The sequence below is a fragment of the Vidua chalybeata genome, chromosome Z (assembly GCF_026979565.1).
Source record: "Vidua chalybeata isolate OUT-0048 chromosome Z, bVidCha1 merged haplotype, whole genome shotgun sequence".
NCBI lineage: Eukaryota > Metazoa > Chordata > Aves > Passeriformes > Viduidae > Vidua > Vidua chalybeata.
In genome coordinates this window covers 67,298,250-67,312,196 of record NC_071570.1, presented here as the reverse complement: position 1 = coordinate 67,312,196, position 13,947 = coordinate 67,298,250, and the positions used below count along the sequence as shown (strand labels likewise).

General features: G+C 48.2%; 1 protein-coding gene across 1 annotated transcript; it reads left to right on the top strand.

Moving 5' to 3' along the window:
* The first annotated feature begins 17 nt into the window (after positions 1-17).
* LOC128782464 (heat shock factor protein 5-like) lies at positions 18-7,221 on the top strand. Its single transcript, XM_053932827.1, has 7 exons — positions 18-579; positions 1,267-1,569; positions 2,406-2,572; positions 3,567-3,678; positions 4,830-5,392; positions 5,739-5,856; positions 6,233-7,221. Exons 1-5 carry the CDS (start codon positions 66-68, stop codon positions 4,898-4,900), a joined length of 1,167 nt encoding a protein of 388 aa, XP_053788802.1. The 5' UTR covers positions 18-65; the 3' UTR covers positions 4,901-5,392; positions 5,739-5,856; positions 6,233-7,221.
* Positions 7,222-13,947: the final 6,726 nt, after the last annotated feature.

Genomic DNA, 13,947 nt, shown 5'->3' with positions numbered 1-13,947 from the left:
GCCGCGGCCGTTGCGCTCCGGCCGTTGCGCTCCGGCCGTTGTGGCACCAGTCGGCGATCAGCGCCATGGCAGAGCTGCCGCTGCCCGCTGGGCTCAGCGCCAGCACCTTCCCCGCCAAGCTGTGGCACCTGGTGAACAGCCCCCGCGTCCGCTCCGTGCGCTGGGACAGCCGGGCCCGAGGACTGCTCATCGACCGCCCCCTTTTCGAGCGGGAGCTGCTCAGCCCGGGCGACGCCCACGGGGTGGGCGGTGAGGGGGCGGGGCCGGCCCCGGACGGCTTCCGAGCCACGCACTTCGGCAGCTTCGTGCGGCAGCTCAACCTCTACGGCTTCCACAAGGTGCCGGCCTGTGTTGCCTCATCTGAGCCGGGTGATGCCGGCAGCTGGCTCCACTTCAGGAACCCCAACTTTCGCCGCGACCGCCCCGACCTCCTGCTCCGTATCAAGCGCCTGACCAGGGCCAACAGGCAGCGGCTGGCGGCGGGGCTGGAGGTGCACTGCCGCCAGCCCAGCCGCTTCCAGCAGCTGCACACGGAGCGGGAGGTGCCCTCCTTGCCTGCCGGGCAGCCGCCCAGAGCCGGTGAGACGGGGTGGGAGCTGCGGTCGCGGAGGGTGGTGTGGGCTGTGGCCGTGGGCGCTGCCCGGCGGGGCAGGAGCGGGCCCTGCCCGTGCTGGGGCTGCTCAGCGCAGCTGCCCCGGCCGGCACAGGGGCTGTCCTTGGGCAAGGCAGCTGTGCCGGCAGGGCCCGGGAGCTGTGCCGGCTGTGCCGGGCTGCCGGGGCTGCGGGACAGTCCCGCTGCGGCCGCGCTCATCGTGGCCTCGCCCGCTCGGCTGCAGCTGGCCCTGCGATGTGCCCTGGCTGGCGCTGCTCCTTGTCCGGCCCTGGGGTGCTTGGGGAGCTCTCCATGAGTGTGTGTGAGCCGAGGGCTCGGTCCTGGTCCGGCCCAGCTGGAGGTAGACCCCTGTCCCTCTGAGGCAGTGGGGAAGAGAGCTGGCAGTTGGGTTTCTGGCAGTTGCCTCCTACCAGGGAAGGGCAGTGGGAGAGTTTTCCCAGACAGTTGAGTGAATAGGGGAGAGCTCAGAAGACAAGCAACTGCTAGTTGAATAGCCCTAGAACATGTTAGTTGTTTTTTTTCTTTTTTTCTCACCCTGCTTGGGAGGATGGGGGCTTTTGTTTTCCCTGACAGATGTTCAGTTGCTGCCAAGGGAAACACACCCAAAGACTAACTTTCCCTTTGCTTCCTTTCTTCTTCCCACTCCTACACAGTGCTCTCCTACCAGGACCTCGCTGCTGCCTCACCTCAGGGTTTAGATCTGCCTCCAGACGCTTCCAGGCAAAGTGCAGGTGCTCAGGAGTCTGAGGTTTTCCTAGCATCTCCCAAGAAAGTTTTTGCCTCATCTAGACTTCTTGGGGTTTCATCAGAGCAACCAGGCACAGGCAAATTTCATCTCAACTGTGAGCTTATCGTTCCGCTGGTTCCCATAGACCATCACAGCCCTTCCATGGCCTCTCCACAGAGAAGCTGCTGCACATCTTCAGAGCAGCACTTGCCAGCCTGCAGCCCATCAGGTAGGGAAAGTTTCTACTTTTCCTCTTCAAACAGGTTCTGGTTAATGACCCTTTGAAGAGTCTTCCCACAGTGCTCTGTCATGGGTAAATCTCAAGTGAGAATTAGGTAGAAAGTATCAAGTCGCCTAGGAAGAGGGACCTTGAAAACGGAGTCTCTGCCTGCTTTTCCTGTCCTTGCTGCAGATTGGGAGAGTGTTCTGGGCATTTTCCAGACAGCCTCTCTGTAGGGGTACAAGTGCAAAGCAAAAAATACTGCCTGACAAGTGGTCAGTGTTAGGTGCACTCCGCTCTTCCTTTGAATGAAGCCAAACCAGGACGGAGATAGGATATTGCAGATGTTTGAGACTGACTGCCCCGCAAATCAAGCCATGCCATTGAAATGAGCTCTGTGTGCTCCAGAACAGCTGCACCAGCAGAATATGAACTCTTCCACAAGGCTGTTTTCAGAATAAACTCACTGTATAATTTTAGTGTGTGTGTCTGAGGAACTGGGCTCTCCCTGGGTGAATCTACATTCTGTGGTCTTTTGTGATAAGAAACTCAAGCAGCCAAATCCCAAAGCTGCTGGGAAGATGCAAAAGGCTGTGATTATAAAGTGTGTGTATGTGTGTCTATATAAATTTTACAATCCATGCTTTAATCTATATATATGTCCATTAGGATAAATATTTTGTAAGAGGAAGAACTCACTCTTCCAATCCCCTGGGAAGTCTGAATACATTTCTGGAACTGAGGTTGCTGTGTGCTTCCTGTGATGTTCAATCCAAGGCAGCACTAGAGCTCTGTGTCCCAAAGCCACATTGTGGAGCCTGACCAATGTGTTTGGATTCTTGCAGCCACCCCAGACACTTCAGCTCCCAGTGGTCCAGCTGGCAGTGCTGGTTATGCAGCATGGACAGCCCCCAGCTGGCTGTGGAATACTCCTGGGGAAGAAGAATTGCCACCAGTGGATCTGGACATGGTGCTTGAGACACTGGAGGAGATGTTTTCTCCCTCTGCTCAGGTAACTGCAATGGACAGGGATGAAAGAGGCTGGACTGGGAGCTTTTGAATGTTGTTGCATGGCTGAGAAGCAAAGGCTTCTTGAGTTTAGCTGTGAACAGACAGGGAAGGATTTGCTTGGTAAAGCAAGTTCCTAAAGAAGAGGGAATGAAAAAGTCTACCCCCTGAGTAAGGATGAAAAGGTATGAGCCTTGTGTTGGCCAAGTTTGGGTGCTCATTTTCCAGGGAAGGATCCCTCGTGCAGGGCCATTTGTGGTGAGGAAGTGGAAGCTTTGTAGGTTCTGAGAGGCTTTGTTTGATGGGAAAGAAGAGTGTTTGGAGAATTGCCACTGAAGGCCAAGTGTCCCGTGCAGGGAGGGGCATGCGAGAGGTGCCTCTGTTCCAGCAGCAGCTGGGGACTGTGCCTCTTTTGGGTGGGAAGGCCAAGGCAAAGCAGGGCTGGGCTGCAGCTGCTGCTGCTGTGAGAGCCCTGCCGTGCATGTAGGCACTCCCAGAGCCGTGCGCAGGGCTGGGCTGCAGCTGCAGCTTTCTCGTCCTCTCAGCAACCTGGGGCCTGCAGTCCAGTTTCCATCTGGGAAATCCTCAGCTGGGCAAACTGGCCAGTCTTGCTGTGCATGTTGCAGAGCTCAGTCACCTTGCTCTTGGGCAGCTCTGTGGGAAGAGGTGTGTGTTCCCATGCAGTTCCCATTCCAGCCTAGATGAGACTGCTGTGCTCAGGGCTGTGCAGGGAGAAGCACATGCTTGTGCCAGGAGCTGGCAGGACTCCTTCCTTAGCAGCCACTCCACGTGTTCAGTGTCACCCCCACGTTCAACATTGTCAGCTTTGACAGCTTTTGGATGGTGTTTGAGAAGTGAAATCTTTTTTACTTTTGAAGGCTTTGGGGCCCAGACTTCTTGTTAGGAGCAAGAGATTGAGTGTGAGCCGTGGAGTTTTTGGACCAGGTGTTTTGTGTAATTGGTGAGAAGGGTTTCTTTCTTTCTGTTTCTCTTTCAAGGGCAATATTAATGTTGTGCCTGAGTCTTCAGGAGGGGAGCCTGTGGACAGAGCTGCAGCAGAGGGAGCCTTGCCTGGCACCAAGAACAATTCCCAGGAGCCCGAGGAGCTTGGTAAGGACAGAGCCCCATTGGTTTAGAGAGGTGTGAGACGGCTGCTCTGAGCCTGCCTCTGGCAGGAAGGGAGATGAGAAGAGTTGAGTTCTTGTCTGCAGGGTTGGTGCTTCCTGGTGCCTTTAGTTCAAATCCTGCACGGGCACAGCCTGCTCAAGCCCTGCCCTCCACTCTTCTCCAGAGGCTCTGACAGAGCCTTTGCTCTGGCAAGAGAGCAGGGAATAAACCTGACCTTGTGGGAGTTATGTCACCAACTCCAGTGTCCCAGTTTTGTGCTGATGTCCATGGATAAGTTTGCTGCGGGGTGTCAGTGCTCTGGAGGCAACACTGAGTGATTCTTGAAAAAAGAGAGGAAAACCCCAGCAAAAAGTCAATGTAGAAGTCTGAGCTTTTTGTCTCCAAATATTAAATCAATGTAGTACCAGTCTGCTGGTAGCTGTTGTGAGATACATTAAAAATACAAGCAGCAGAAACTCTGAGACTAAACAAATCATTAGTCATAAATCCAGTAGCTCAAGGAAAAACTGAAATTACCCCAAATTAGCGAGAACTAAAGGACAGAGAGAGCACTTTGGATCTGCATTCTTGTGCAAAGCTGGTGCAGCCTGCAGGCCTGGTAGGGGGCTCTTTCCCTCCCAGCTGTTCATCCCAGGGCTTGTTGTTTTGGAGGAGCTGTTGCTCACTGCAGAGGACAGTTTGTAGATGACAGGGAACGGTGCTAGTTCATAACTCAGCCCCCAGCACCCCTCAGCTTCAGCCATTTCAGTGAGGACTGTGGTCTGTCTGTCCTCAGAGAGGAAAGAGGGAGCACAGAGAAAGAGCAGTCCTGGGCTTCTCTGTGGCAGCTGGGACTGTCTGTGTTTCAAGCTCCCGTGGGTGCCATTTGCACTGTGGGTGCTGAACTTTACCAAGGTACTTCATTCGCGCTGTGAGTGCTGTGAGTTTATTGGGATACTTCAAAAGTTTTGGGATACTTCATAAGTTTTGAAAACTTGGAAGAATCCCTGTTCTTTAAAAAGCAGGTCTGAAATTGCCAAGTGAGAGTCTGCCTTTCAGGCCATCTGTGACAGTCCCTGGTAGAAGGACAGTTACTTCCAAAGGGAAAGATGCACAGAGGCCAGCACTGACCCAACGTTCCTTTTGCTTCCCAGATATCCACCTGATCTACCTCGCCAGGAGGGCTGCCCTGCGTGGGAAGAAAGATCAGAGGGAGAGCCTGTGACCATTGGGCAGGTGGAATCCCTCTTTTTATACATAGATTTATAGATTTCTGTAGTTCTATTTATATATAGTTACATTTATAGATTTATAGAGGTGTGTTTATATAGTTAAATCTATATATATAATTATAGATGTGATAGATTTATATTTTTATATATGTAGTTATGTTTATACATTTTTAGACTTACATTTATATATTTATAGAGTAACATATATATGTATAAATATGCATTGCTATTTAGTTACAGTTATATGTTTAGATGCATAGATTGAGCTGTGTAGACCTAGGCTGCTTTTTTACCTCTTTCACCTCTCAGCTGCCTTTTTCACCTCTTGCTTTTCCCCCTGTGCCCCCTCTGTCCCCTCTCCCTGTGCTGGGTCCGAGCTGGCGGCCGGGCCGGGCGGAGCAGCAGTTCCAGCCCCGGGTGTCCCTGGAGCGGTGGGAGCTGCCGGTGGCCCCAGGCACTGTCCCCTGAGGAGCTGCTGCAGGACGGTGAGACTGAGGGGGCTGAGGGGGCGGTGACGCTGAAGGGACGGTGACCCTGAGGTGCTGCTGGGGCTGAGGGGTGTGGGACAGCCCAGGGCGATGGTGGCGCTGAGGTGACGGGGAAGTGGCCCAGGCCGAGGGGGTGGCGGGTCTAGGGGAACGGGATGGGTCAGAAGGGACTGATGGGGTGAGAGGACTGTGAGGGGCTGAAGAAACTGAAGGGGGCTGGGGGTTTGCCGAGAGCATGGTGGGGTTGAGGGGATGGAGGGGCCAGCAGGGAGCACAGAGGGCTCCGGGACTGCAGCTCTGCCAGACCTTGGAACCAATTCCAGGGCCTCTGCTTTTGCCACAGCTGCAGTGAAGACCTAGAGGACAGCCGGAGACTGACGGGAACCAGCAGGGAGAAGCTGAAGGCCAGGAGCAAGAGCAGGGAACGGGGACCTGCTGCTGCCACGCTGGAGAGAGCCCGGGTGAGGCCACAGGGCCGGGGAGGCAGGGTGGGGCTGAGGGTGGCGTGGGCTGTGGCCGTGGGCGCTGCCCGGCGGGGCAGGAGCGGGCCCTGCCCGTGCTGGGGCTGCTCAGCGCAGCTGCCCCGGCCGGCACAGGGGCTGTCCTTGGGCAAGGCGGCTGTGCCGGCAGGGCCCGGGAGCCGTGCCGGCTGTGCCGGGCTGCCGGGGCTGCGGGACGGTCCCGCCGCGGCCGCGCTCCCGCAGCCTGGCCCGCTCGGCTGCTTTTTCTTTCTAACTCTCCTGGAGAGGCTCTGAGATCTTCTCTTCCCTGATGCAAGTGCAGCTGCTGCCAAGGGAAACGTCCCCGTACTGACTCAGTGTTCCCTTTGCTTCCCAGCTGTGCCATCTGCTGTCCCTGTCCAGGAGAGCTGCTCTGCACGGGAGGAAGAGACCGAGGGAGAGGCTTTGAAGATGGGGCAGCTGAGATCCCTCTGCTTGCAGTTCCATTTAAAGACGTATGGACTTGCACGTAGACAGGGATTATTATATGGATATGTACATATATGGGTTGCTATTTGTATAGGAATATTTCTATATGTCCTTATATTTATTGGATGTATGCTAGGTATATATGTATGCATGTGTGTACATATGTACATATATGTTTGTAATTACATGTATGTAATTACATGTATCTAAGTAGACATGTATGTTGTTATATCTGTGTTTAGTTCTCTAGGTTTAGAGCTGTGTAGGTATCTATTTGTATTGATGCAGTTATAGGCATATGGCTTTTTAAATAGGTATATTGGTATTTGTATTAGGAGATATTTATATTTTTATATGTGTATTGATCTATTTCTGTCTATTTATGATATTTACAGATGTATAGCTCTATGTTTGTATTGATGCAGTTGGATATTTTTTACCTTGGCACAGTGATACTTGTACATTTATAGACAGGTTTGGTTTATATATCTATTGATATATATATATGTATGTATGTATGTTGTATGTAGTATGTAATGTTTATATTTACATCTGTAGATTGTTATACTTGTATATGCATTTATATATATGTGCATATACGTATGTATTTAATTCTATTTAAAGATGTATGGAGGACATTGTTGTATAACTATCGATTGAATTTTTAGTGTAGGGCTATTTAGAGAGGGAATGCATATTTTTGTATTTCTGTATGGGCTGTACATTTGTAGCAATATGTAATAAATTAAGTTGTTAAACACTTAATTGATCTTTGTGTATAGTGAGTTGTTGTAGAAGTTGGCAATAAATTAAGTTTTATTAACTGAAGTTGGTATTTTGTATATTTTTACCTAGACTGGTTGTAATAATCTAATAAATTCCTGGTTTTAACATTGAGATTTGTATAGTTCTGTATTGTCAGTGTGGGTGTAGCACTTTGTAATAAATGACATTTTCCAACTGAAATGGATTCTCGTGTATTTGTCGGTCAGCAGTGCGGCTGTAGCAATCTGCAGGAAATGCCATTTGTCAACTGCAGTGGGTGTTTTGTGATCTGTGCTACCCAAAGCCATGAGCAGATGTAAATGCTGGAGGATTTTGGCCATGAAAATCTCCGGCCATGCCGAGGACTTGCACTCGGGCTGGGGAAGGGAAGCGCAGATTTGGGATGGCAGCAGAGCTACACGTTGGCTCAGAACTCGCTGCAGAGGCCTGCTGAGGAAACTCCGGGACTCCACTGAGAGTAGAACTCCAAGCAGGAGCCACCCTGGCAGCAGAAATGATTCACAATGAAGAAAGAGAGCAAACGTGGCAAAGCAGATGTGGGGATACTCTGTGAGTCTGATAGAATGCTCTCAATCACCGCTGCCTAGGCATGTCTTCTGCGAAAATATTTTGTTAAAAACTGAACACCTCCCATGAAAGATAGATTGCACTTTCCCCTTCACTTACCTTGCTGTGTGAGTGGAGACACTCTCTTCTTATCACTGACAATTTTTGCCCTTCAGCACCTGACATTAACCCAAATGATTATGTACTACCACTTAGCACCATAAATGAAAACAGCCCTGGCCTCGTGACAGTGTTTGCAGTCTTCCCTCCTGCTGTCCCCACATCTCACAAACGGAACCATCCCCTTCCTGTCCAAACTGTGCCTGAGGTGACTGAGGGCTCCAGGACTCAGGAGGGTGCAAGAGCACTGCAGGTGGAAGCTTTTGCAAAGCTTCCTGAGCATCAGTAAACTCTGGCTTTGCCAGTCTTCCCCTGGAATATTGTCCTACTCAAGAACGATCTTGGAGGACACTGTGCCTCCAGCTCACTCAAGTGAAGTTTGTTTTCTTCAAGGCTTGAATAGAGGAAAATGAGAGTTGTGATTGTTACAGTGAAATTGGGTTTTGGTGCAGCTGGGTTTGCTCCATTATTTGCTGTGGAAAGTAGGGTAAAAGCTTTAAATTCCCAGCAGAAGCTGACTACCAGCCCACACAGACCTGAATGAGGCCCAGGTGTGCTTGCTGCATGCTGGTCCAAGGAAAAAGCTGGAACCAAGTCCCCTTTTATTGCAGATGGAGCCTGTCTGTACTGTTGTCTCCAGGGCTGTCTGTGGTAAGACACGGCAATCCAGCCAGGAACTGTAGATATGAGAGTTCCAACAGCAACCTCCAGAGTGAGGGACGAGGCCAGCCCAAAAGCCTGAAAGGTGTTCTGGGTACTGGGTACCAAGCAGGAAGAATTTGTGTAAGCAGACTGACAGCTCAGTGGCAGGAGAATAAAATACTCTGCTGAGTGTTATCATCTCTCTGCCAGAAGCTGCATCCTCAGCCCCTTATCTCTTCCAGTTGTCTCAGACATGGAGAAAGCGGCAGGAAATCACTGAACCTGGGAGGGAAAGCAGAAGGAGGAGAGGCAGTGGCTGCTTCCTGGGGCTTTGGGAGCAGTGAGAGCCATCCAAAATAGGATCTCTGCTGGGCTGTGGAAGTAAGAGTGACCAGGCAGCAATGCTCTGTGTGAGACTGGAGCCATCTGTGAATGTGAGCATGGAAATCTGACCTTGCAAAACAGAGAAAAAGGGGTCTTTAGGTATTTGCCACAGCTTGGATGGGCTCTGAGTCACCTGCTCCAGTGGAAGGTGTCCCTGCCCATGGCAGAGGGGCTGGATCTAGAGGGTCTTTAAGGTTCCTTCCAACTCAAGCCCCTCTGTGAGTCTGAATTACAAACCCACAATGACAAAGAGAACACAGCAAACCTGCGTCCCGCTACATTATTGGAGGCTGCTGTAGTCACTTGTGTCACCTGGAGACTGGTTTGTATCTGGAGAAATTTTCATGGTCCCACAGTATTTAGGTGTGACTTTCCTGGTTCAGGACCCCAAAAGATGCCAGAAGAGATTATTTGCAAGCACAGAATTGGTTAATCTGCCTGTGAACCTGATGAGAGAAGTCTACTCACGGTATTGCAGTGTTTACCCTGTATAGGTGATATTTGGGTTCCATTTTGAATATGCAATGTTCTTGCACAATGCTTGTATATTCATAAATACTGGCTTTAAATCCTAATTCCATCTTCACACAAGGATGTGTAATCCATCAGGAATATTTAACACGGAGCCATATTAGCTTTGGGCTTGATGGTATGGGTTGTTTAAAGTGTGTGATGAGTAATGGTAGCTCTAACAAATATCGCTCTTGTTAATTTGGGTCTGTCCTTTATCAAGCCTGTTGCCTTGAAATCACTTCTTTACAGTAGAGACGAAGTGAAATTCCTTAATACAGACGAGAATTGTACAATTCAGGCTGATTAAAGTGGAAGTTTTCTGTTATTGTGAAAAGACAATCTAGGTAACCTGTTTGCTGTACATCCTGGAGGAAACTTTGCCATTAAGAGTGAAAAAGAAAAAGACATTTCTCTCAAGAAGTGTCTTGAAAGAGCTTTTTTTCTTACCAGAAGCAGCTACACTGATATTGACCTCCACAATTATAAATGCACAACAACCACTTCCATGACTTCATCTGGCTGTGATTTTTAGCTGCAATTCCAAAATCTCATTCAATACGTTGCTGTGCTTTAAACAAGGAAGGACAGCAGAAATACCAACATTTCTCATCAGCCTTCTGGGTTGGAAAGACCATTTAATTTATGCTCCCATAGCTGTCAGCCTAAACTCTGCTGTGCAAGGTCTATATTGGACCTTATAAACTTCTTTAGCACCAACATAGGTGCAAACCTGCTATAAAACCCTTCAGGCATCCCACTGATTTAGAGAGACAGGAGTTCACTCTTCCAGCAGAGAATTTACTTTTCTTGCTCCTGCAAGTCATTTCCACAGTGGAAGTGAAATCAGTGCCTTGCTATCTGGATGTGGTAGGATTTTCCTCCTGTCCTGAAAGACAACAGGGAAAAATATTACATCTAAATCTTTGGTTTGAGAGCAAAAGGAAAACGTTACTTTAAGAAGTAATTTCTGCCTGGACTTTTTGATATGAGGACAAGCTGTGGTCTGCTGGCAAGAGCAGCCCTGTGGGTACAAACCCTCCTGAAGGATGACCGGACTGCTGTCACAGGGGCCACCCTAACCCACCGTGCCATTAACTCGATGCAAACTAAACACAAGTGACACAGCTCTTCATCCTTAGCAAGGACTTGCCTCTGCAGAGGTGTTACCGACAGTCTCAGCTCTTGTTTACAAGTGTTCTTAAATTGGCACACAAATCAACCACCCCTCCCTCTCTTGTCCTTCTTGGCGTCTGTCCGGCTGCTGAGCTGCTGCTGAGAAAGGAAGAGGCAGAGTCCTTCAGGGCAAACAGAGACTTTGCAATGGGCAGAAACTTCCTCCTTTCTCTTGTTTTCAGTGACAATAGAGGGGTTTGTCTTCAATCTCTGTGTCAGCAGGGAAATTTGTGCTTACCTGTCATGCCAAGGATCTAAACAACCTGGATTTTATTGGGGTAAAGCCCAGAGTGACCTGACCTTCTGCAGGAATATGGAGAGAAGAGTCAAAAGGGATTCCTGGAATCTTGCAATAAGCAGATAGTGGTGTTAAACATATATAGCTAAAAAGGCATGAAAGCTCATAAAAGCATATGGAACTGATGTAAACCTAATCAAAAAAGAAGCATTTTATTGTAATAAAGAGTGAGGATTGCAGAGCACAGGAAAAGAACTTTCCTGTGGGAGGAAATTGGTGGGAGGAACGCTGGTTTTAAAGGTAGGACCAGCTCTTGAGGTTTGATTTGTTCCCTCTTTCAGATTACAAGGAAGTCATGATGTTCCAGAGTACAATCTGGTGCCGAAAGTTTGAGAAGCAGGTGTGATAAGATCACCAGAGTATTTTATCTGTATCTAGGAAGCAGCCCTGCAGAGCTTCTATTTGGCTTTGCTTGAAAGTAGAAGTCCCATTTTTACCAAGAATTTTGATCTCTTGGTGTTTTGGAGGAAGAAAAAGAAAACAACAAACACCTGAAGTCTGCATTGAGGTGAGGTGTATCACAGAGGGCTAAGAGCTCACCAAGGCAAGAGACCCTCCTATAATTTAAACTGTACTTTCAATAATAACAGTAATTTCTCAGTACATGTTGATTTCAGCAGGCACCAGCAGAGTAAGTCAGAGTCTCTTTTCTTGTTCTGGCCTTTCACCTATCACTAAGGAAAGGTGTTACTGTCAGCTGGATTTTAAATTCTTCAGACGTCAAAACTGAATTCAGGTCAGGTTCATTAACACTGTAACTTTCATACTTCTAAATTCTTGTATCCTTTTATATTTGCCTGGAGATTTGAGCTCATTCCTTGACAAGAAGAAAAGACTACATATGGGATTAATCCTTTTTTTGTTATGAAATAATTTCCAACAGAAAACAGGGGAAAAAAGCCTTTGAACACATCTTTACTTGGAAGAAAGGTGGCTGCTGCAGCAAATACTTATCAGGACAAAAAGGATGAGCTGTCATTCTTTATGTTATTGTGAGTGCACGAAATACTGTTACTAAGCCTCTGTTTTCAAGACTATAAAACACACAGTGCAATGTGAATCTCTATTTAATCTCCTTACCAGTACAACTTAGGCTGGATTCTGAGAGCCCTGTTTAATTACTTTAATGCTTTGACCACTCCTGTGAATGTTCAAAAGCCATTAACCATAGCACTCAGTCTCTGGCAGATATTTGGTCTTGAAGGAAAACTTTGTACTACTTTTTTTCCTATTTCTTTTAAAACACTGATTTAATTTAATATCAAGAGCTAGAAAACCAAACCATGTGGGAAAGGCCTATTTATTGTAGCAAACATCTCTGTTGTCAGAAAATGTCCTTTAGATAAAATCTGAATTTCCGAGGACCCTATCCTCTCCCTCTCTCCCTTTCTTTTTCCTTTGCCTCTTTTTTTTCACCTTTTCCCTTCCCCTTTCCCATTTCCCATTCCCTCTTCACTCCTATTGTCTCTTATTTTCACAGAAAGAGGTTTTTATAACCCGTCCCCTTCAAAGGGATTTACCAGCCCTTCATTAACTCTGCCAGATGCTGTTGGAAGGTGTTCTCTCCATTCTCTGAGAGGCATCTCTACACCATCCTGTCCCTGCAGATGCTCTTGCTTGGTGGCAGAGGCTGTCCCAGCACTGCCAACAACAACTGTGCAGCCAGAGCTGCAGAATTTGTCATTGCTGGCCTGAAAGTGCCACCCCTGGAGGGGAAATATCAGTAGGAGCTCATGCTCTGCCTCCCCGTGCTGACAAATCCCTGGAGTCCCTCCTGCTGTGCTCTGTGGCACCACTACCAGAGGAGGCAGAGGATGTGACAAATCTTCAGGGACACCTCGGGCTGGGCTCTGGGCAGCAGGACCTTCCCTTGGCCCACGGTCAGTTCTGCAGACAGGTATGGCCAAGCTCCTCAAAACACTCCTTGCTTTTTGGGGGAAATCCCTTCAGCTTTAGTCACTCAAGGCTCTAAAAGGGGCCAAAGACTCAACCTTGTTTTCCTGAGAAAGCAGATGATGGGCAATTCTTCAGCCCATGGAATTAAAAATCAATTCTTTTGACCTAAGTAGCCTCCAAGCACATATTTTGTGAGGGAATTACTTTCCCACACATGGTGCACTTTCCCTCTTTTACTGCTAACAAAATCCCAGTGTTTGCTGCAAACAGGCCCAGGATATTTTCATGAGTAGCTCATAAAATAGCTCACAATCGGGCTCCTGAGAAAAGCAAAGTGTGTTTTCTAATATAACCAGTTAGTTTGAGTTTTGAACATTTTGCATTCACAACTGAGGCCCTGTAAGCAATTCTAATTGTTGTCAGTAGGTGAGGTACTTCTGAACTAAGAAATAAGTTTTACATGGCATTTCCTAATGGATAATAGTCATAAAAAAGAATGGATGTTTGGAGAGTGTGTTATTATAATGTGGTATGTTCAAGGTGTCACACACACACACACACACACACAGAGAACGTGGAACATCTCTCCTTTATACTTTTCTTCTCTAAATATGTAGTTCTAAGAATTTATAATTTTTATTTGGCATAAAAGGTCAAAGACTCAGTAGTGAACACCTGTCAGGCCTCCTGGACCTCTATTCTGGCCATCCAGGGCCATAGGGTGCTACTTCAAAAGATATTTTTTGGTCAACAGTAGCAGACATAGGCCCCAAGGCACCAACCTGCCCTCTTTGTGTATCATCAGCAATAGAAATTGGTTCCTTCCAGTTCCCAAATGTAAAAAAATATGTATTTCTGCATGCAAAAATATGATGACTTTTGCTGATGTTCGTAACATTTCACAGGGCCAAAGATGATTAAGATTTCTGAACTTTTACAAAATAGAGATGCATATGTCACAGAAAGTATAGCAAGGATGAAGGTTTAATCATCCTGGAAAAGCCCTCTCTTGCTGAAGTATCCATAGAATCTCGGCTTGATCCAGAGTGCACTGATCCCACCTTACCTGTCCATGAGCCATCCTGGAAATGCAGAGCATGCCAGCCCCAGTCTGGTTCTACTGCCTGTTTTTATGCACAACTGTCTCCAAAATCTGCAGCAGCACAAGCAAAGGTCACGGCAAAGCCCATTCTGAGGATGGCTTGCGGACCCTCCACACCTATTCCGAGTGCACGGGGACAGCAGGTTCTCTCACGGCAGCAGGT